We start from the raw sequence: 24951 nt of genomic DNA on the forward strand, positions 1-24951 counted from the left end.
TTTTAAATGTAAAATCAGATTGTTTTCAGAGGAGATCCAGACCAGTATTAAATATATCATTTACAATTCTGGAGTGTTCTACTTAAATTTTTTCCCTGCTCATCTCAGCCACATAAGTTCTTTTTTCTCAATCTTCTAACTACATATTTTAATTTCTTTCTTTCCTTCTTAAACGTAGACTTGAGAGCCTTATATCAAGTTATAAGGTAGCTCAGAGGCAGAGTGAATTGTTTGTATGTTCCTAAGTTCCGTCCTTGAAATCACACAAAAAATAAATGTATAAGTAAATGAGTAAATTAATTAATAGGTAGATATTGAAAACTAGGAAGATTTTCAGCTAGGAATTTCTTCTCTTTATTCCATATATATGCTATGATACTGTCTTTCATGATTTTTTTCAATGTGCTTAATTTTTTTTTAAAGTTGTTTTTTCATTGATTTATGAAATCAATTTTTGCTAGGATTTAGCATTCTCCCCTTCATGTATATAAGACTCACTTGATCCACCGCCACGTTTTTAGTACCACTGCAGCACCAAAAAGACCACTTATCCATTCTACCTATCCTTCTCCTTTCCTTCTCATAAACACCATGGTGTTAACTCAAGGCTGAGTTAGAATTGTCTTTCTTTATCTTTCTCTTTCTCTTTTCACTGGACAGTTTGCTTTACTCTTATCTGACTTGAGTGCAGCCATCTGGCAGTTTTCTCCTGTTTCCTGTTTTATGTGTCCCCTTTGGATCCATGGAGGTTGTCGGCAGAGCTTGGCTTCCTGTTTTGTCAGGGCAGAGTCTAGCCCATTGCTGCAACTCACATAGCAGTATTGTTTGCTTGCTAGCATCAGGCACCAGAACCTGCCCTTTCCAGGAGCTGCGGGATGGCACACATCACTCTAGGCCAAGGATTATTTTATACCAACAGACCAGAGTTTAAGTGAGTGAGATGATCGGTGCTGAGTCATTCCAGGAATCAGGGTGGCATTCAGACTCCTGTGCCTCTGACCCCAGAGATGGGACTCTTGCTCCCTCGCTGCACAGAGGACTGCATCAGTGCCCTGGAGTGTGGGCTATGGAGAAGAGCATTTGCTCATCACCCACTCTGGCTCTGAGGATTCTCTGTTTGCAAACCTGTTCCCAAGGTTCAAACTGCAGACACTACTAACATAAGAAAAAGAAAGAGAATGGGCCACTCCCCCCTTTCATTGGAAAAAAAAAAAAACTTCTCTGCTATCACTTAAAAATATAACCTATGGGCTCCGGGAGATGGTTCCGGGGTCGAGGAGAATGCCATGCACTTGTTGGACTCTTTTTCAGAGCAGTCACTGCCTAATGTAGCCCCGGTGACTCCGAGCACTGGAGAGTCGGAGCATCACCACATCTTCAGGGCTGCCAGCCTCTGGCCTCAGCTCTCTACTGATAAGCGTTTGCTCACTTGCCTTCTCTCTGGCCTTCCAACCCGGGACAATGAGACCAGGAGGAACCAGAGAACGCAGCACTAGAGTCTGTCACGCTCTCTCTTTTGAGTAGAGCGCATGTGGCTTTGCTTCCTGCAGTTCTCCAGGCACTCTCAGGTTGGATCTGCCTAGGATGTTTCTGGTCAGCTTGCTGCACAAAAGCTCTTTTAAATTTTTTTAGCCAGTGGCCTAAGTGAGGTGGTGTTCTGACAGTTCACCTACAGGACAACATCCAAAATGATCACAACCATTCCATCAATCCACCCACAAGGATTATGTTTGCATCTTCTCTATATTTTTCTTTCTGATTTTTACAGAGAGAAAAGTGGGGGAGCACGGGGGCTAATGAGCTCTGTACATTTCCACACGGCAGTCTATTTGCGCGTATAAATGAGAACATTTGATTTGAAACAGCACCACACAAAATGCTTAACTCTCACATTCCCACTTAGGACCTCTGTTTGTTTGAGGCTTAAGCAATTTCATGGTACATAGTTCTCCCCGATACCCCCCCCCACACTCACACACACACACACACACACACACACACACACACACACACACACACACACACACACCAGTCCTGCAGTCAGCCTGCTGCTCTGGGGGTGGTTCTGACAGGCCTGAGAGATTTCACCTGTTATTCACATGAAAACAGCCCCAGAAATGTGATTCTACACCCCACTGCTGAAGCAACACAAAGGGAGATGAGACTTTTTTTTAATTCTATCAGTGTACGGAAGGCTAGCAACGATGTCTGTTATCTAGGATATGTCTTTTCCTGATACTTACATTTTATCTTGGATATCCAAATGTTACTTCTTAATGGTATTTCCATTTGAAGTAAGATATACAGATAATTCATGAGCATAGAGAAGTCATTCAATGTGTTTTTAAATGAAGGAATAAATTTATACATTCATACAAGTTATCTATGCAAAATACTTTTCATCTGTATTATGTGGAGATCTGCTTAATTTTCCATAGCTGCATGTAGTCGTGACATTGAAGCTTCAATGTAATATTTATTTTCTTACCCATTTCTATTTCAGTTGCCTTTTAAAGACCTGGTTTATTTATTTTTATTATTTATTGATTATTTTTTTACTTACAAAGTTATTCATGTTTGGGCTTTAGGCATACAATGTTCCAACACCAATACCTCCACCAATATCCCCATTTTCCCTCTCAAACCTCCAAACCTGTCTCTGTGACAGGCACTTTGATGATAAATTTTATGTGCTGTGGTCTATATTGCTGTTACTGATAGCGTCTTGTAGTTTAGCACTTCACCATCCTTCACCCATTCTCTAGACTGACCCCTTTTCTCTACCATTCTCTTAGTATTTTCTTCTTTGTCCTAATCCCACCATCAGCCCTTAAATGGCAAGCTTCCTACTGAAGACTGATTCTCAATTTCTTCATTTCTATTGTTAAAGTCCTAATTTAAAGTTCAATCTTATAAATAAACTAGGAAATTTGTGAAAATGTAGATTTCGGTCATTTGTCAATATCATATCAACCCTTAAGTATATAGCACCTTATAAATTTCCTGAATTGACATGGGAAATAACTTGTGATTTAAACAAGTAATAAACGTTTTAAGAACCTCATTCTGGGCAGACAGATAATCCAGGGGGTAAGGGATGGCCCTGCATGAGGTCTGACTCTGGGTGGATCCATGCTACTACATAGTCCCTGAACGCTGCCAGGAGCACACACAGAAGTAAGCCCTGAACTCAGCCGTATGTGCCCCCAACCAAATTCAACAACAACAACAACAAAAACATAAATTTTTTTTTAAAAAACGCCCTCCTTTAAAAATATTTTAGTACCACAGTTGTCTTGCCTTTTTCCATTGTAATCTTCATATTTCTGAGGCTTGTGACATAACGTTGGGGATACTTTTTATGTGTGTGTATGGATATATTTTGAAGTTCATAAATGAAAGATCCAGTATATTTCTGATGAATTCATTTGAGAGCTTCATTTCTGTTTGCTTTGAACAAGTTGGATTTAAATTTTGTTGTTGAAATGATCCTTGACTGTTTGGGTAAAGGAATTTTATGGATCCCCCACATATGGCTTGTTTAGTCAGAAAGCATGATGTAGTTGGCTGGGGTTTCTTTCTCTTCCTCTCTTTCTCACTATAGCACTTATAGCACTGATGTCTCTTCAACTCTCTCACCTCCGGTCTCTCTGACATAGTCTGCCTGAGGAAAGTCCCATCTGATACACAATAATGGAATAATGCACACTCCATTCTATGTCCCTTTGCATACATCCTATTGAATTGAAATATGCAGTCGGACCTGAGATTATTCATTGCCGATGCTTTTATCATTGGTCTGCATTGATATTATATTATTTTATCATTGCTCATGCTTTTATCATTGGTCTGCAGCAGAGATTATCATGAGTCTCACAGTCATTTTGCCATTACCTTCCAGGATCATGACTGTAGAAAAAGAGAAAGGGAAAAGAAAAGACTTTAGCAATGCATTCTAGATAAAACATAGATTCCAATAGAGCAGTAAGAATAGACAAAACAAAATTCTATCTGTCTCTGGTTTTGTTTATATTTACCAAAATAACAAGATGAGGCACTCATGATTGGGTAGAAACAGTACAAATAGGGAGCCCTTAAAGGGTGAGTTTAGGTCATTTGAGTTTCCATCTTTGAGAAATTTATACAAGGGTTGATAAACATGGGTGCAAAGATATGACAGCTCTTTACAACTTATGCTGAAATGCCAATGAACAGGATAACAGTTCATGGAGGATGAGGAGTTGAAAGAGTGTGATGCTGTCGGGGCAATGGATGAGACGGGGTTCCCTTGGCCTGGCACTGTTACTGTCTTAGCAAGCAGAAAGGGAACTTGACTTTGTGAGACAAAGTAGCCAAAAAATCTTATTGAGCTAAATGAGCACTAAATGTTGTTTTCTCTAAAAGCCGTTTTTTCATCCACACGTCTTGGAGGAAACAATTGAATGGAAAGATGACATATTTCTTCTTTCTTCAGAAATTATTCAATCAATACTAATGTTCTTCCAAGTAAATATTCACCATTGGTTTCTCAACAGTTGAATTCAAATGAAAAATATTTTAATTGAAGAGAATGTTATCCCATAATATTATGTAGGTTTCAGGCATAAAGGCATATCAGAAATTGTATATACTACAATATCCTCATCATAGAAAGTCCAGTAAAATAAAATATTTTCATGACTTAAAGAAATGTCCTGAGAATGTATGATAACATACATTTAGATGCTTCCTTCCATGGAGACTGGAAGATAATTTACAGTCACTATCTATCTATGTCATTTCTTTGAAATTCTTTTATTGTAATCAACTCCTTGGCTGAGACAAGTAAGAGAACACTTGGGCTTGCTTCAGTCATACAGATTATTAGGTCTTGGCTAAAAGCTGATGGCTAAGGGACAATTGACATGATTTATCTAAAGCAAGTAGTCATGGGGAAGTTTTATTATTATTATTATTATTATTATTTCAAAAGGCAAAACGGAGCACAAAGAAATCGAAAGTTGATTCTGCTTTAAAAAAGTTGCTTTTCTCTCTCACTGTATAAATTCATTTTGGGTAAAGGCCATGGAAAGTGTTACTGTGGAAACTGTTACTGCGAGGCTGGTTGGCATGGAGATAAATGTGAATTCCAGTGCGCGATCACCCCCTGGGAGAGCAAGCGTGGATGCTCAGCCCCGGATGGCAGAATCTGCAGCAACAGAGGTGTGTCACTCAGACATGTTACTACGAGACTGGGAGGAAAACACAGCCCTTCCTTTCCCTCCATGCCTTTAGCTGGGGAGGACGTTGTCCTTTGTAGCTGTTGACTTTGGTGAAAATCAACATTTCCTACGCACCCTGCTTGCTTTTCCTCACATTGTGTTGGGTAGAACACAGAACAAGGAGAAAGTTGTGGTCAGTTTTTAGGCTTCACTGAACAAAGAGTTAACACAGGACCTGTAATTTCTTGGGCGGCCGTCCAAAAATGGTGCAGTACCGCTAAGAGGCAATTCGTGTAGATACTCCCGCTAATGTCTCTTGTCTCACAGAACCATCTACAGCAGGAACATCTAATTATACACAGAGGACGAGAACAAAAACCTCTCAAGTCTTAATTATAACTAAATTGAAAGCGTGGTTGAGACACAGGATGATATAGAGTCATTTGACTTTTATATGCAACAATAAAAATTTGATATAGTACACAATAAACTATGTATAGCAGCTAGACATGAGAAATTTAAACCAACCTTACACATGAATTTAAAAATATTATATTTGAATTGATAGTAGGTATCACACATGTTATTATACATAATAATACAGATGTTATGAACATATATTTTTATCTAACATGCATATTCATATGTTAGCACTGCTAAAATATAAAGTGAGTATAGTCATAATAAAGCAGCTGTAAAGACTTTTTTGAAAATACATAGAGCTTTACTCTTTGTTAGCTGTATTGGCAGATAAAAGAAAACTAAGCCAGATTTGACCATATTTCCATCTTTAGAATATAAAAAATTTTAAACAATTTTCTAGAAAAAAAATTAAATTTTCCAGTAAGCTGGAAAGTTATTTCTTTCATTTATAAGGACATGTTACATTTTAACAAATAATGCTTGCTTAGAAAGCCTTCACACATGACTGAGTTTATCCATTTAAAAACTGAAGTAAAATGTGACACATTTCTGTAGAGAGAGAAAGAAGTCATGGCCTGACCTTGGAACAAAATAGACGAAGGAAATTCTTCCCTTGATGCATGATAATTCGGATGACAGAGCCCATGAACACAGTTTGTGTTTGTATCTGGCATATTAGAGTGTATTGCTGCTCAAGTTGTTTTAGTTGTATCAGGTTAAATAGTCACCATGAACAAGTCAGTGCATGGAGCTTGAAGTATTCCTGTGGACACTGAACCTATGTGGATGCAGAGATGGGGGGAGAGAAGTACGGGGCCGTGGATTCTTCAGTAAGGACAGTGGCCTCTGACAGATTGTCCTGAAGAAATTCATCCTTCTTCCCCCCTCTCAATGGGCCCTTTCTTTTGTCCCCCACTTCTTGGCAGAGCTGCTAACCCTTTGTTGGGGGGATGAGGAACTATAGAACTGTCCAACCGTTGTTCATTGATTTGCTCGAGCAGGCACCAGTAACATCTCCATGGTGAGACTTGTTACTGTTTTTGGCATATCAAATATGCCACAGGTAGCTTGCCAGGCTCTGCCATGCGGGCGTGATCCTCTCAGTAGTTTGTCGGGCCCTTCAAGAAGGACGGAGGAATCGAACGTGGGTTGGCTGTGTGCAAGGCAAACGCCCTACCAGCTGTGCTATCGCTCCAGAGGTAAAAAGGGGAAGGAACAGTGTGCCTGAGTGAGGCAGGTGGCTAGTAAGATTCAGGCTTATGGGAAGGTGAGTTGGTGAGCCCCTTGTTCTCAGGAGGTTATACCCTGCCTACTCCAACATTTCTCTTTTTTCCTTTTTCTTTTTGCTTTTTGGGTCATACCCAGCAATGCACAGGGGTTACTTCTGACTTTGTACTCAGGAATTATTCCTGGAGGTGCCCAGGGGACCACGTGGGATGCTGGGAATCGAACCCAGGTCAGCCACGTGCAAGGCAAATGCCCTACCCGCTTTGCTCCAGCCACCATCCAACATTTCTCTTAACTTCTTCCCTGGTCAGAAAGAGACACTCCTCCCTGCACCTACCTACCTTGTCTTCTTTTCCAATCAAAACTTTACATGACAGACGCAGCTGACAGTTCATGGTCTGGGTGTGACTTTCAGACCAGCCAACATGACCTTTAATACACATCCTGCATCCCATGGACTACAAAGATTGGTCACTGCTGCCTTTGATTAAAGACGTTCTAAGTTGAGGCATTGCATGGTGTTTTTTATTTATACATTTCTCCTGTATTTGCCAAATATAAAATCACCAATGGATAAAGAGACTGTATGTAAGATATTAGATTTTGCTTCTCACTGGTCCCATATAAACTGTCAATCTTCCAGGAACTTGTGTGTGTGGTGAATGTTCCTGCCATGACGTGGACCCCACAGGAGACTGGGGAGACATCCACGGGAACACCTGTGAGTGTGATGAGAGGGATTGCAGAGCTGTCTATGACAGATACTCGGATGATTTCTGTTCCGGTAAGTGCTCTCCTAATACTCCTTTTAAAATTTCCATGTTACCACTTTTAAGGTTCATAATATTCTCAGGAAAACTCAGAAGAATAGTGTGTGTCTTGTGCTGTGTTGGTGATATGCCAGTTAGGCTTTGGTTAACATGGGGAAGCCTGAGAGCATCCCATTTGCAAAGGGGCAAAGGTGGGAGGTGAATGTGTGCCCAGTCTCTCTGAGTCAGCCTTACTCACCTCCAGGGAGAACCATCACCTCCAGTTATCTATGATTCAACAGTGCCCAATGACACTGTGAAGTGTGTGTACCGTGAAGACCTTTGTGTTAATATCCAAATAAGACCTTGAACTGTCCAGGTTGGAACATGAATCCTTTTAAACCTATTTTTAATATAGTGTGGTACTGTATGCTTGTTTTGTATTTCTTATGATTTTTAGTAGCATCTATTTTCTAACTTGTTTTATTATAATAATATAGTAAATAATATACAGAATTGGTGTTAATTGTGTTATTAGCAAGGCTTCTTGTCTAACAACAACAGACTAACAAAATTCAAGTTTTGGAGAGCTGCATAATAATGTATGGATTTCTGATCTCACATATGTTTCTCAAGGGTGGACATATTATAAGATATAATGTGGTTATTGTAAAAATATTAAAGTATTAATTATTTTATAGAGTTACATGCTAAAACGGGCTGGAGTAATAGCACAGTGGGTAGGGCGTTTGCCTTGCAACGTGGCCAACCTGGGTTTGATTCCGAGAGTATCTCGCCTGCACAGCAGAGCCTGGCAAGCTACCCGTGGTGTATCCGAAATGCCAAAAACAATAACAACAAGTCTCACAATGGAGATGTTACTGGTGCCTGATCGAGCAAATCAATGAGCAACAGGATGACAGTGACAGTGACAGTGACATGCTAAAACATTTCTACAGTTCAGTGTAGTGTTGAATATTAATTAGTGGATGAAAACATTCTGTGCCGTACGTACTTCTGGAGCAGATCCTCTTCTTGTCTGGACTGTGTCTTCATCACTCGTTCCTACAGTGCGGGAGAGAAACATAGGCCGTGACTTGATGGAGCTTGCAAACAATGTGCAGAGAAAAATCTGCCAGAATTTCTGATAGGGCAAGGTGGGAGCTTAAGCACATATATCTGTGGGCTTTGCATGCAGAAAACATGGTCCTCTGAGCATGGAACTGGCTGTAGTGCCTTAGTACTGCTGGGTGCGTTCCTCTCCAAAAAACAAAAAAAGAAATAAAGAAAAGAAAGGAAGATTTATCCTGAGAAGCTTCAGTGTGGCTATCATCACAATCAGGGGGATAGGGGAGGCGCCATGCAAATACATCTCTGTAAGCTTGAAAAAATAATGCGTGTTTTATTTTTTATTTGTTTATTGAGTCACCATAAGATACAGAATTACAAAGCTGATCACAGTCCGGTTTCAGTCTTACAGTATTCCAACACCCATCACTCCACCAGTGTACATTTTCGACCAGCAATGTCCCCAGTTTCCCTCCCACTGCCCTCCCCGCAGTCTGTTTTATTGAGAGACACTTTCCTTCTTTCTCTCTCTCTGTCTCTGTCTTGTCTCTCTGTCTCTATCTTTGTCTCTGTCTCTGTCTCTCTCTGTCTCTCTGTCTCTCTGTCTCTCTCTCTCTGTCTCTCTCTCTCTCTCTCTCTCACACACACACACACCACCTTTGGGGCATTATGGTTTGAAATACAGGTACTGAGAAATTATCATATTTGTACCTTGACTAGGGGACTCTGCTGGTTTCCACGCACTTTCCCAGCTTCATGCAGCTGTCAAGAACTCTGTCACCTAACAGACCCATCTGATAGTGGGTCCCAGCTGCCACTCTTTCCCACAACAGAGAATTCTTCCTCCTCATCCTGCACCCACTTGGGAGAACTTTCCCATCATCTTCTAGATGCTGTTCTGCTAAGAAACTGCTTTGTTCACCTTTTCCTCTCCACCTTATACACAAAACTTTTCATCGTCATCACATTCAACATCCTAAGCGAATCACCTCTGAGTGGCCTGCCCCTTAGATCCTATGGACTGTTCATTTTTCATCAGACTAGGTGAGGGTGGGTGCACATTTGCCATAGGATATCGAGGCTCAGGAAAGTTTCAAAACATGCTGAAGATTTCCAGAGCTTAGAGACAGAATCAATGTTAATGAGGTCTAGGAATCTGAAAAAAGTTGATACTTTCTTTACTGAAAAAATATTTGTTTAAACTGCAGTTTAATATCACTGTATCACTGTCATTCTATTGTTCATTGATTTACTCGAGTGGGTGCCAGTAACATCTCCATTTGTCCCAGTCCTGAGATTTTAGCAGTCTCTCCTTACTCGTTTTTCCCAACAATTGGAGGCTCTTTTCAGGGTCAGGGGAATGAGACTTGTTATTGTTACTGTGTTTGGCACATTGAATATGCCATGGGGAGCTTGCCAGGCTCTTCTGTGCGGGTGGGATACTCTCTGTAGCTTGCAGGGCTCCTCTCATATATATATATATATTTATATATATGCATACATATATATACATATGTGTGTATATACATATATATGTATATACATATACATTCAGATATATATATCTCTTTATGATGATATGTCATCATATGGGATATGTTCACTCACACCAGAGCATGTGGAAAGTGGCCTGGAGCATGGCAGCAGTTGGGTAGTGGAGGTCGGCTTCTGGGGGGGGCTGGGTCCCTCGGGGCAGGGAGGGCTCTCACCCACCCCACTCTGGTGCAGAGTCCAGTGGCATGGTTATGAGGGGGTCTCATTTTATGCTCCCTTCCGGGAGAAGCATCCATGAGTTCTGGAGGCCGATGAGGACTCTGGGCTCAAGGGGACCCGGGACCCGGGCGCCTAGATACTCTGCCAGCTTCTCCCAATCTCCGGGGACCTGGGGTCACACCCATAAGCCACCTCCCGCTGGGCCAGATAATCTCCTCATTGGCCACCCTCCAGAATTCTATGTAATATTCAAAAATATTTCATGACAATATAAATTTCTATCTCCTAATATGACCTACAATTTTACCTCTTAGTTCTTTACCTTGGTCAACTACTGACTTTAATACATTTAGAAGTAAAATAATTGTCACTACTTTGATTACCCCAGAAAATCACAGACAACTGCAGGGACCATGGGCCCTGTCAGTGAATCCGAGTAACCCCGATGACTTCCACAGAGGAAATGCCTAGGGCAGCTTGTCCTCGAGCGGACTGAGAGGAGCTGCTGTGGGCAGAAAAGAAGAAAAAGGAAAGAAAATAAAAGGAAAGCAAAAAGGAGGCATTTTTTCCCCTAGTATTGTTTGAACAAAAAAATGTTACTATTGCTTCGTGACTAAAACATTGCTCTTGCTTATTCTACTTAAATCTGAAGTGCGGTTCGAGCGTCAAGGCGCGACCCTCTCAGCAGTGCCCACTTTGCTGGAGAGGACCGACGCTTTGGTTGAACTGCGCATCACCAGGAGGCGGGAAGGGAAGCCTGTCCCTGAGTAACGTGGAGCCTGGAGTCGCATCCTCCTGCCTTGCCAAAGCATCGAGTCAGAAAACGCTTCTCCTGAGAATCCTGCTGCCTCTGGCACTCCGGGGCTCCTTCCTGAGGGGCAGTTTAATATCACCAGCTTGTATTGAGAGGCATCATGTTCGAGAAAACTATGCACAAGAGCACGGTATAAAGATATCAGAAATCATAGGTTCTGCTCCCCCAAATTTTGCTGTTTAATCAAGGAAACTGCCACATAAATATAAGCACTCACTCTCCGATAGTGCAGGAGGTTTCCATTTGTATTCATTGTGACTTATCTGTGGGTAGGGCAAAGAGCACAGCAGATAGGTTCCTTCTTTCTTGCAGTTTCCCTCTCTGTAGGGCTGGCAAGTCAGCAATCCGCTGGAATAGGTCAAATGTGTCCTGGGTTTGTGCTGTGTGTGTTTCGCAGGCCAAGTGCTCAGATGAGAATGAAGACAGAATGGAGGTTGCAAACTTGGAATAACCATATATTTTACTTGAGCCTTAAGTTATGGGCTCTTCACAGAGGAGCTGGTGACTCCTGCATTGCAGGGTGTTTAGGGACCAATTATGCCCTAAAGTGGAGGACAAAGGTGCATTTCAGGCAGAGAAAAGGGGTGCATGTGATCTGTTCAGAGAACTAGGACTGTCTTGGTTTAGTTATTGCTAATCTGTGCAAGGAATAAAATGTTCCTGAGAAACAAGAACTGAAGGTCTTTTCACCTCCCTACAGAGCCAGATTTTATATGAATGACAGTGCAGGACTAGGGATGGTTTTAGGTAGTGCAGAACAAGTGCAGACTTCAAACCTGGGAAATGCTGGTGTCATGTACGTCTGTGGAGGATATAGAAGAAGGTTGGTATATTCGCTTCCAGACATATGGAGCAGAAGAAACCAGTGACAACTCATAGATGTGTTGTCTCATAGATTTTGCACTGTTAACTCTGAGTCTGATTGTCAGAGATGAGCATGAAAATTTCAACTATAGCGTCAAGTTGGGATTCAGGGAATTCTGTATAAGAGATAAAACACAAATTCAGGAGATAAAGGATGTAACTGATCAGAATATACAATACTTCTCCCTGTTCTGTGATCTGAGACCTTCATTCTCAAAGTAAATACTGTAACAGAGGATGTACCAAATCCTGTGTGTACTATACCATTTTCCAACATTTACTTTCTATAATAAGGTTTGGCTTTAGTAAAGTAACAGATTAGCAGTACCACATTAGCAATATAATTAATTCCAAAATAAAGCAAATACCGTGATATGCTATGATAAAAATTATCTACAAAAGTGATCAATTCCCAGGTACGATGTATGGTCCTTCAAACACCGTGGAATGATCCCTGAGCTCATTCAGAAATTGGCCCAATCCCACTGAAAGAAAGTTGTGAATGTAAGGGAAAGCCACTAAGAGCCCAGATCACAGGAATCTCTCTGTCTTAGAGATCTTCAGCAACTTTTTGGACCTTATTCTCTTCCTGCTTCCCCTTCAGAGAAGGAAATACAATCACCTACATTTTAACAGAAGAAAGGGGTCAGAGAAATCAGAGATCTTGCAAAGTTCACGTGGTAATGATGTGGTCATCTAGAAATGCAGACTCTAAATGCTTTCATCTCCAAATGATGCAAATAGCATTTCTAAGTTTTATCTTATTTTGTGAAAAAACAACTATCTACTAGATACTCAAATTCTTAGAAGATGAGCTTTCTCTGAATATCATTAGAGCTGGGTAGGCATCAGTCTCTGGATTATTTATTTTTCCTCAACATGTAGAATTTCCTGAATTGTGATTACTACATTAATTATTAGTCCTCACAATTTTTCCAATTGCCCATCTGAGTTACACCATCAGGTGGGCATCAGGCAGTTGTTCTTGAGGATGTTACTACCTCAGTGTTATGAGACATGAGTTATCATATGCGTTAAGATTCCCTGGTGATTTATGGAAGGCTGGCATATAAGAAGGATCAGATGAAATGCAATTTATTTTTAGCTCCCATTCTTCCATCCTGAGTGTGTTAATCTTATCAGGTCCCAGGAAAATCTGATAAATTAGTTTAAGCTTACTCATTTAATTGACATTTTTTCATTCATGCCCACTTCATCCATTGATTTAATCAGGTGTTTAAATATAAATACATTGTGTCTACTGAATCATGAGTATGGCAGGTGAAATATATAAAAACAAAGAGAATGATTTTATTTAATTTTATAGTCATTCATAATGTTATTCACTCTCTACATAGGAGAGTGTGAAAACATGCAATCCATCACCCGTACGGTAATATGACTCACACACAGATGCAGATATACTTCAAACATCACACTGTGTCAGCATGGCCAGATGAGTCTGAAATTTTCGTTGGCTGCCCACAGTACCAGCTTCTCTGTTGGTCACATTAGGTATATAAGCTGCTTCACTAAATTTCCGTGCTGATTCTGAAACAATCCTTTTGTTCCTGATGGCTGTTTACCAGGCTGGTCTATTTTCCCGTATCCCATAATTGGAAAAAAATATGCTGCTGTGTGACCTCAAACTTTATCTTTCCAGCTTGCATTTCAACCAAATGATGAAAATAATACAAGGCTCCCTCTGGCTCTGATTGCCATTTGTTTGGAAAATGGACTCGTTTGTTTGGAAAATGGAACCCTTTGATAGCACCGTGTTAGGTGGGAAAATTTGTCATTTTGGATTATCAAAATAAACTGAAAGAAGTGATGAAGTATATTCAGTTTGCGTTTTCCTGAAAGGAAAATCAATATATTGAGTGAATTCTTTTTTAATCACAAGCACTGTTTTGTTCGAATGTATTCTCCAAAACATTTCCTTGTTGATGGATTTTATTCTACTTGGTCAGAAGCTACTTGGAAACTTCACATTCAAATTCATGAAGCGCTTTGGATCATTTAAAAAATAAAAAGGAAATATTCCCTCAAACAGGAGTGATGTTTTGTATTAGCTAGATCTGAATTTGTCCTGGAGGGATATTTTCTGTGTTGAGTAGCTTAATTCAAAGGACACAGTGATTTCAAAAAATAAAGAAATCTGCTGTCCAGAATTAAGATCAGAGCCACCTTTACTCTTCCTGCCTGCTGAGACAGGGGTTATGCCTCTGGATGTTGCATCTTGCTGCCAATTTCCCAACCATGGCACAGAGATGGAAGTGTGAAACCATTTACATACTGACACCAAGTACCCTGTTGTTTTCTGGTGCATGTGTGCTTAATGCGTGCTCAAAGGACCTTTGAAACAAATTCTCTACAGGATATTCTCCTCATGTTCGGTATCAGGGAAAACAACAATATTTTTTCTTTTCTGTCTCTGTTTTGTTGATCTTATACTGACAAAATGTGAAGGAAGCCTTGTTAGAGAAAAAGACATTAACTTCGACAGGCCCAGCATCTGTTTGTAGATTTGACAAACATGCATAGAAGCATTGAACCAGAGAGGCAGAATTCACCTCTCATGCTTTCACCTTAGAGCTCAGGTGAGATGAGGTTCAGGAAGGTCAACTCTGAGCACATAAAAAACAAGGTTTCAGGTCTCCTTGGGTCTTCTTTTTTGTCTTTTTCAAGCTTAATGTGTAAAAAATCCCAAGATGATAGGTTATGGCACCCTAACAGGTTTTCTTGCTAAAAATATTGCATTTCTTTTTAAGTTCTTCTTTATATATTGAAACCAAGCATTTTCACCTTCTTCATTCTGTCTTTCTAAAATGCTCACTTCTTACTTCTCACTGTGACATGAATTTTATGCTGGAGTTGGGCAAGGAGTAGGTCCACAGGAGAATTTGCAATTTCATTTCATTGGAAATGCTTCAGAGTCTGAAATTAATGCCTTGAATTTCTTACTGATTTCCCAACACTACCCAGCAATATTACAAGGAAACTTATTTTTAGAAGGTACATTTTTATTTAAAGTAGGAACCATAACATTCTAAAATATATTTAACAGCAATGACTGAATTATTAAGAGACAAAGGACAACATTTTCCATTATCAGGCAAAAGTTATGTTTATGTTTTAACTCTCCAATTAATCTCTAATAAGTACTTAAATTTGGCAATGCTGCTACCAATACTAATTTTCATCCTGACACTAAAATTATTCAAATCTTTATTACTTTTACATTTGTATCTTGTATGATCTTCATTAGGATTTTTTTTTCTTTTTGGGTCACACCCATCCATGCACAGGGATTACTCCTGGATCTGTGCTCATGCGCTCAGGAATTACTCCTGGCGGTGCTCAAGTGACCCTTTGGGATGCTGGGAATGGAACCCGAGTTGGCCGAGTGCAAGGCAAATGCCCTACCACTGTGCTATCGCTCCAGCCCCATGATTTTTAACTTAGGCATTTCTACTTTTTACAAAGGATCAGATATTTGGAAAATATCTTACATCCACTATTTTATCATTTAAAATGTTTGTCATACAGTCACAATGCTCAGGGTTTTTTCTTTATAAATTGTCTACCTATGCCATTCATATGTTAAAAACCCTTTATTTTTTTCCCCTGAGCTTGAACATGCCCAATTGATGTTGACTCATGATGACACCCTGAAGAAGAGATAAATGTTTTCTGAGGAGCAAAGATTCTCTTGCATTATATGATGCTTCCACTTTGATACTCTCCTATTTGGGGAGGAGGGGTGTTCAGAGCTTGCTTCTGGCTCTGTGATCAGGGATTAGTCTGGGCAAAGATAAGCAAACAGGGTGTATTATACTAAACGCCCCTGAAAATAAAATGATGTCACTGTCACTGTCATCCCTTTGCTCCTCAGTGTGCTCGAGCAGGCACGGCACACCAGTAACATCTCCATTGTGAGACTTGTTACTGTTTTTGGCATATCAAATTCGCCACGGGGAGCTTTCCATAGCTTTCTGGACTTTCCGAAAGGGGTGGAGGAATCGAACTCAGGTCAGCCCTGTGCAAGACGAACACCTCACCCGCTGCGCTATCGCTCCAGAAATAAAATTTCTCTCTCAGAAATAAAATAATAAAATAAAAATTTTAACTCATGTGATAAAGTGCTTCTTCCAAGATCTATAAAGCCCTGATAGAACTTTACAAAAAAATATGACAAACCCCAATTTATAACGGGGTTTATAAGAAATGAACAGAAACTTCCTCATAGAAGACATACAGATGATCAGCAGACACATGAAAAAGTGCACTTCATTACTTGTCATCGGGAAAATGCAAAACAAAACAACCAAAAAATATCACCAAAAATAACAACCAAAAAATATCAAATAACAAATATCAAATAACAACCAAAAAATATCACCCCAGAGAGACTAGCACACCTCACAGACAACAAAAGAAAGTAGTCTTGGCATGGATCTGGGGAAAAGAGACCCTCATCCTGTCATCACCGCTGGTAGGAACGTCTATTGGTAGAGCCTTTCAAGAAAGTAATACAGGCACTTCTCAAAAAGGAATTGAATTTCCACGTGATCCAGCAACTCCGCTTCTTGGCATCTACTCCAAGGGCCCAAAAACTGTATATAGAAAAGACATTTATGCTGTTATGTTCATTGCAGCACGATTCGCAGTGGTGAAAATCTGGAAATCCAAATGTCCAAGAACAAACGACTGGATAAAGAAACTATCACACTACACACACACAGACATACACACACAAACAGACACAACTCAGCTATGAGAAAAGATGTAATAATTTAATTTGCTGCTACATGGATGGTTATAGAGAAAAATCATACTAAGTGAAATTAGAAGGAAGAGGAGCAGGCTCAGGATCTCTCTCCTATGTGGGGTATAAAGAAACCTATTAGGGAATAACTGATGTCCAAAGGCAATAAAAACAGAAAACCAGTTCAGTAGAAAGCTTCTATGGGGCGCTGGGGTAGGCAGGAAATGGACGCTGGGACAGTGACAGAAGGAAGCGGACAATCTGGTGCAGGGTGTGGTAGCGTAGTGTTTTATGCATAAACCTTTACCATTAACAGTTTATAAACTACAGTGCCTAAAATAATTGTTTTAAATGAAAATCAATTTAAAAACTGATTAAAAATATAGGAAGATAGGAATCATCATACACAGAGTCATGTTGTTTATCACATGCCCGGCCATGCTTGGGACTCACCATGCAGGGAGCTGAAGCGTAAATCAGCAGCGTGTTCTCAGAGAAGATCGCATTGAGATGAGACGCACAGGGAAGAGAGGAGCAAGGTCTTAACCACCCCAGGTCTGCCGAGTGATTACAGATGAGCAAAGAGAAATGTGAAGGTGCAGTAATTATTGGAGGTAAATAAACATAGAAATGAAAAGCTGAGTAAACCAGAATGAGAAGAAAACAGGAAGTGAATAGGGGGTATAAAAGTGAAAGTTATTCAGAAATTTCTTTTTCTGGATCAAAGGCAGCTGTGTGTCTTAAACACTTGTAAATGTATCCAGAGTAAAGCTGACTTTTATTTTTTCAGTTGTTCTTAGGTCACATTACAACCATAAAGTCTCTTGTGAGTGGCTTCAACTTCTGACTACTCTCATAGGTTTTACCCCCCAAATGTTTAAAATTGTGATGTATTTGCTCATAAAATTATGCAAATTTAAGTTACACAAGCTAGTTGTATAGTTATCTACATTTATATGACTGCCCTGATAGCAATAATAGGTCACTGTCACTGTCACTGTTGCTCATCCAATTGTTCGAGCGGGCACCAGTAATGTCTCTCATTGAGAGACTTATTGTTACTGTTTTTGGCATATCCAATATGCACGGGTAGCTTACCAGGCTCTGCCACACAGGCTCGATACTCTCGGTAGCTTGCTGGGCTCTCTGAGAGGGGCGGGGGAATCAAACTCGGGTTGGCCGCCATGTGAAAGGCGAACGCCCAAACGCTGTGCGTTAGCAATAGCTCCAGCCCGCAATAATAAGTACCCTGAAAAAAGTTAAATATTGATATGTGAATAAATTACTATTAGAGAGTAACACCCTTCTAAATTTGTGCTCCAATTGTAGAACTTGAGGGAGTTCTGCCAACACTAGGCTCCCCTACCAGTGCTCAGCTTCATTCTGTCTGGGGATTGGAACCCTCGTGCTGGGCATCCTCCTTGCCTTTGAATTTGGGGCAGCTGCAGTGACCAGTGTCATCCTTCTGTTTGGTTGAGGTTTTCTAGCTTCTTTGTCTACTGCATGTCTTCTTTCAGTCTCCACAGCTATTTTTAGCTTTCAGGAGTTAAATTTCAGAAAGCTTCTTTCCCTTTTATGCTACATCTGTTTTTCTGTTTCATCGTTCCCGTGTCAACAAGTCTTCCACAAACAGCAGCCCCTTCTGTACTCTGTGAGATCCTGGGGCAGACACGAGTGTCCTTGGAATGACACCTCTTGTCTTCAACATTTCAAAGCCACTGGCGCCAGTGAAACAGCAGAATTAAAATGCTACAACGTGTTTTAAAAACAGTACGTATCTATACCTTTGAATGTGGCTCTGTTTGCAAACATCCCCTCAAAATGGCACAGGGTTGAGAAGAAGGGTTATATAATTTTAAGCTGAGTTAAATGGTTAAAAGCCACAGAATCCAACCATCTCTGAAATATAATTTCTAAGAAATGTGAGCTATTTAAAATGTTTCTAATTTGAAGATTTCAGCCATCATTTCACAAGGTTATTCAATAATAATCATAAATGTCTTTTCTTTTTAAAAGATTTTTTTAGGCACCATTATGTTTGATTCTTTTTCTTGTATTTTTAATCTTAAATTGAATCACCATAAGATTCACAGTTACAAAGCTGTTCATGATCAGGTTTCAGCCATACAATGTTCCAATACCAGTGTACATTTCCCACCACAAATGTCCACATTTTACTTCCCACCACCCTCCCACACAACCTACCTCTATATCAAACAGTTTTCTTCTGTCTGTCTATCTGTCTGTCTGTCTATCCGTTCTTCTCTTTTTTGGGGAATTATGGTTTGCAATGCAGATACTGAGAGGTTATAGAATTTTTTTTCCCAGTAAATGGAAGATCAAAACAGAGATGCACGGAATGTGCCAGAGCTATAGGACAGTGAGTCGGAGATTTGCTTTGCATGTGACCAAGTTGAACTCAATCCCCTGCAGCCCATGAGGTCCCCCAAGCTCCACCAGGCATGACTCTTGAGCACAAAGAGTCACAAATAATCCCTGGGCACTTCTGACTGTGCCAGAGAGAGAGAGAGAGAGAGAGAGAGAGAGAGAGAGAGAGAGAGAGAGAGAGAGAGAGAGAGAGAGAGAGAGAGAGAGAGAGAGAGAGAGGGAGAGAGAGAGATGCACAGAATAGTATCTGTAAATCCATCTGAGATAATATAAAATACATCAAGGAAAGATATGTATTCTCGGGCAAAGTATGAATGATGAGAGCAGTGAATAATCCTGGCCAGTGAGCACCACAAGCTGGAGAATGCTCCGGACCCCAGACCAGGCCGACAACACCTGGGCGCCCTAGATGGAGAAGGTGCAGTCTCCCCGCCTTCTCCAAATGGTGTCCTGGTGACACTGAGCTTCTACTAACATGGTTCCAGTATGTGGGGACTGGTACTTTTTCTCCAAACCATATGGTCACTTATGGGGCCGCACGACCTTTCCTGATATACAAAAACTACTCAGGAATGGCTTCTCCACCCCTAAGCGGCCTTTATCCCAGAGGCACAGAACCCAATCTCGGAAAGCTGTGGCTGCTGGCAGATATACTCCTGGACTGTGAACTAAGCTACAGCCCTGTGCAGCCCTGGGAGGGGAAGGGTTTTTGTCCCTTGGCCTTTCCCCCTTTGTGGCAGCATGGTGACCGCCATCTTTCAACGCCAATGGGACAGAGAGGTAGGAGCTTGCAGTGATGGGATGCATGGGGAATCTTGTGATCAGAGGGGCAGAACTGGCCCTGCTCCCTGCCCAGACGAGACCCTGAGTGGCCACCCACAAACGGCTCCTCCGCTCCTGAACAGCCATGATCCCAGAGGCACACAAACCAATCTTGGAATGCAGCGCCTGTGGGCAGAGATACCTCTGGACTTAATTACTAAAGTACCAGAATCCCAAAACTGGGCGGCCACTTTCGCGACCATGCAACATCATATGCTCTTTGTTATCAGCAATAGAAAACATATGATCTAATGATGCCATTTTGACAGGTCTGGATGTTAGGGAAAAACTCCAAATAATAATAGCGGGTTTCCTGTCGAAAATTGAATGTAATCAAAGTAAAGAGAGAATAAAGTGAAAATCATTTGCCACATAGACAGGGGGGAGTGGGAGGGGGGTATGCTGGGATTCTTGGTGGTGGAACATATGCACTGGTGAAGGGATGGTTGTTTGATCATTGTATGGCTGAGATTTGATCCTGAAAGCTTTGTAACTGTTCTCACGGTGATTTAATTAAAAAAAAAAGCATGAATGATGAATGCAATTTGTTGTACAAACTAAATTATATATAGTTGGTGCTCAATAAATTCATGTTGAATTAAATATCGTGTTAAATGAGTGATTTGGATTTAATGATCCCTGACATCTCGCTTTTGTTATCAGAGTCACCCTCCTGTGGTGACCAGCATCCACTGGTGCATTCAGGGCTGAGGACTGTTTCCTTGACTGTTTCCTTGGCCGACATACAAAAACACAGGGGTGTAAAAAGCTGGTAACTAGTGGTTGGTAATCAGTGACTGCTTATTCAAATCTCTCAGAATTAATTATAGAGAAATCTTGAAGGTTTCGGGAGTAGCAATTACTCATAGGTGTGATTGACATAAACATAAACAATGCAGAGATGGAAAACCCTTTCTTCAGGGGAAGTTCTCCTAGGAAATCCACCCTACGGGAGAATCTCATCTAGGGGCTCCAGCACTCTAGATTCCTACTAGGAGATCCTCCCAAGAGTGGAATTCCATCTAATGGCATGTTGCTTTCTGCTTTCCTTTGCTAGTCATCCATTTTTTTTTGTTTGTTTGTGTTTTTTTTTGCTAGTCATCCATTTTAACAGTCATATTAAATTTACTTTTTTATAAAATTTCTAGTCATTTGACATGAAGACAGTAAAAGATTATACCCTAGACTATGTTTAAAGAGCTCAAAGGGTGGCTTTTCCTGGGGATATCTCACTATATATCTCAGACTACAGGCCTCAGGCCAGGTTAGTTTTCCCTAACCCCAACAGAGTCCGTATTCAGGTACTTCTTTTTGGAGCATGGCAGAGTTTGTTTCATGTATTGTGTATTGTACTTCTTATGGAGCTTAGGCTGTCTCTTCTAGAAGCCAGGGTAGCTTACGGCTTGCCCTGGATCTATCTGAGTCTCTCAGTGGGATGCTCCTTTTGGGATCTTAGGAACTAAGGTCAATCTAAGGGCAACTGAGGCTTAAGTTAAGTAAATATGACAAATGCCCAAGAGTAAATATGATTTGGAGGCAATTAACTCCTATGTTACAAAAGCATAGCATTTACTTTCTTCCTGTATCTATACAAAAAGGACGCTCCTCTAAAATAAACTATACAGAGGAAATAAAGAAAAGAGAAAAGCAATATTTCACTTTCTTATATATCCAGCTAGAGCCCTCAGAAGGCTTGAGTTTACAAGTTCCAGTGTCTGATCTGGAGATATTTTTACTAACAGATAGGGGAAGAAGACGACAAAGGAGAGGTTAAGGGTAAACAGAGGATTGGGAATGCCCCTTTGAACTAGTGTGCCTCAGGAGCACTGCTTGGGTATAACTTAATTAACTAAGCTGCCTGTGGGAGAGGAAGGTCAGTTCAATGTTAAACCTGAAATGTTTGGAACCTTAGTCTAACACCTGACATCTCACCCTCCATAGACCAAGGTTTCATGATTGGTTCTGTAAAGAACAAGGAGAATGACAGAAAGCTCCCAGTAGGCAACATGATTTATCCTACTATTCAGAACCAGATCTCACAGAATGTTGACAGAATGGACCAGTCTTGATTGAAGACTAATCCCTGCGTTGTATGACATATATTTATATCACATAGCAAGGAAAAATAACATGACATTTTTTCCTAGTACAGTTGTATTGGATTTACTAAAAGAATGTGTGGTTCTGTTTCTTTTAAAATTTTGAATTCCTATTCTTTACAGAAGATACAGAATTCCTTTATTTTACATCTAAAATAATTAATATGTCATTGTTTGTTAGTATTTAAGAGGAGTTCATTTAAGCTTACTTCACTTTTATTTATTTTCTCATGAATCCTGAATCACGAAATCCCGTTAATCATCAATTTCTCGAGCAGGCTCAGTAACCTCTCTATTCTTCCTTTCCCTGAGATCTTAGAAGTCTCTCTCAACTCTGCCCTCCCAACGATGTCACACTGGAGGCTCTTTCAGGGTCAGGGGAATGAGATCCAGCTTGTTACTGGATTTAGCATATGAATACACATGGGAAGCTTGCAAGCCTGTCCCATGTGGGCAGGAAATTCCCAGAAGCTTACCAGTTTCTCCCAGAGGGAGAAGTAGGCTACAAAATATGCTTCTGGGAGCTTGCGTTTAAGTCTCTGGATGTTGGTCGTTGATAGGATTACACATACCTGGGTTCCTCTGCCAGTACCTTCATGCGTGAGGCCTGTCCGATTGTGTAGAGAGGAGCCTCCAGCATGGCTGTAGCTAGGTTCCCGTGGTCTTCGGCCGCCGGGAGCTCTGCTCGGGGTGGGGAGGGAAGCTGGAGCCTATCTCCTCCGAGGGGCCCCGGGGAAGACAGTCAGGTATTTGGGCAAGAGAATCTCTGAACAAATACTCAAATTTATTATCTACATATATAAACTCAAATGAATAAATATTACAACAAAGCACTTTTATTTTAAATATATAAGACATTTCCCGATAAATGTGAGTAAAGCATGTATTACCTTGTTTTAAAGGATGAAACTAAATTTCAAAGAAATTGTCATTTAATGGTACTCTACAGACCTACTCTATAGGCTACAGAATCTGAATTTGAGCCTACTTTGATGGATATCATAGGCTGGCATTTGCTCTATGTTGGCAATAATCCTGATATGCTGGCTTTTTTTAATGGATTCTGAGTCCAAATTTTTCCTTTGAGTAAGAAAAATTTATTTATTTTTCCCCTCTCTTGTATAAATAAAATTAATTTAAAAGAACTGTGAACTTCACATATATGGTGTTTGGCCATGGGTACCTAGGCTTGACAGGCAGTGTGTATTGAAAGAGTAAGGAGTATTAAGTATGGGCAACTCTGGTAGGTAAGATCCTATCTTTTGTTTATTGGTTGCTTGGTTTAGTTTTGGAGCCACACCCAATGGTAACCAGAGCTTATTTCTGGCTCTGTACTCAGGGATAAATTCTGGCATGCTCAGGGGTTCATAAGTGGTGCTGAAAATCAAACCTGAGTTGACTGTGTGTAAGGCAAGTTCCCTACCTGCTGTATTATCACTCTTATTTCAAAGCTAATTCTCCTCTTCCTGAAAGTTTTTGTCCACATACATTAACTGCTAAATCCGTCAAACATTCTCTTTGACCCCAAAAGACCGGTGCAATGTCATGCAACTGGATTTTGCTAGATTCAGGTTTATAGTCCTGTAGATATGTTTATCTTACCTTCTCTACCTCGCATGCTCAGTGAATAGAAATCAGATATTCAAGAACTTGGGAAAATGTGCCTTTGCATTTGTCTTCATATTTTACATTGGGTTCATTAGTCCTCTGACCCATGTGCCACATTCACTGTTGCAGTGAAATGAATTGTGACTTCCTGATGCAGTTTTCTATTATTGCTCTCTTTGTGAAGGTCACGGACAGTGTAACTGTGGAAGATGTGACTGCAAAGTTGGCTGGTACGGGAAAAAGTGTGAACACCCACGTTCCTGCCCGCTGTCTGAGGAAGAGAGCATCCGAAAGTGCCAAGGAAGCTCTGAGCTGCCCTGTTCTGGAAGGGGTAAGTGAGGTCTCTCTGGCCTTGTCACCACCACCCCCTTATGTGATGAGTCAAATGAATTCTACTTTTTTCACAAATTATAGTTAATCTCCTGTTCCCATTATTGAAAATGAAGATAGAAATATCTCACCTTCTCTCTTTCTGCCTCTCCTTTTATACTCACCCACATACACACACCGTCCATTTGAGCATTGAGGTCTGTTATTGTCATTTCTATTCTGTCTAAGGCTACATTAAAAGGAATAAAGTTTGGATATTTTCCCAAAAGTTTCTAAATAATAACATATAATTGCCCACTGACATTTCTGAAATTCAGTGGCATTGTGCTAAGATGATGCTTCTGAAAAAGCATTGTACAAAACAGACAGTTCTGCAAGAGCTTTAGTTGTTTTTTGAAGGCACGTAGCTTCAGGTGTGCCCTTGGTGCCGGATGAGAACAAATTGGAAGAGAAAGAAGAATTCATGTAGAGGAAAGCTAGTTCCATTCTTTTTCATTTATCAAAATAAGAAATGCAATTTCACCTCTCCCATGAAAATGGCAAAGTTAATATGAAATATGTTTTTGGAGGAAGTGGTAATTGAAGTTATTACACATTTTGTTCATGAAGGGAGGCAAAGAAGAAGGCCTTCCTTTTTATGAATGTTAGATTAGAAATATATCATTTTATGTTCTAGCTTTATTTTTTTGTGAAATCAATTTTGAAAAATTTATGATCCTGAAGGTAATGTATTCCCAATGGGGTTGAAATTTATGGTCTTTGTTTAAACAGTCACCACTATCAAAATGCCTGAGAGACCCCCAGCTAATCTTGTATTCTCAGTTTGTACTCCAGTCCCCAGAGTCTGTTGTCAGTTGATATTATCCCATCCTTAAAT

At 40.4% G+C, this 24951-nt stretch overlaps 1 protein-coding gene across 1 annotated transcript in view; it reads left to right on the forward strand.

The window, feature by feature from the left end:
• Positions 1-24951, forward strand: part of ITGBL1 (integrin subunit beta like 1) — a 256659-nt gene that overhangs the window by 118049 nt on the left and 113659 nt on the right. The window contains exons 5-7 of the mRNA XM_004614046.3: positions 5062-5202; positions 7495-7635; positions 23929-24075. Coding sequence (XP_004614103.3) covers positions 5062-5202; positions 7495-7635; positions 23929-24075 — 429 coding nt within the window. The remainder of the gene's footprint in view (positions 1-5061; positions 5203-7494; positions 7636-23928; positions 24076-24951) is intronic.

This window comes from Sorex araneus, chromosome 1 (genome assembly GCF_027595985.1).
Source record: "Sorex araneus isolate mSorAra2 chromosome 1, mSorAra2.pri, whole genome shotgun sequence".
NCBI lineage: Eukaryota > Metazoa > Chordata > Mammalia > Eulipotyphla > Soricidae > Sorex > Sorex araneus.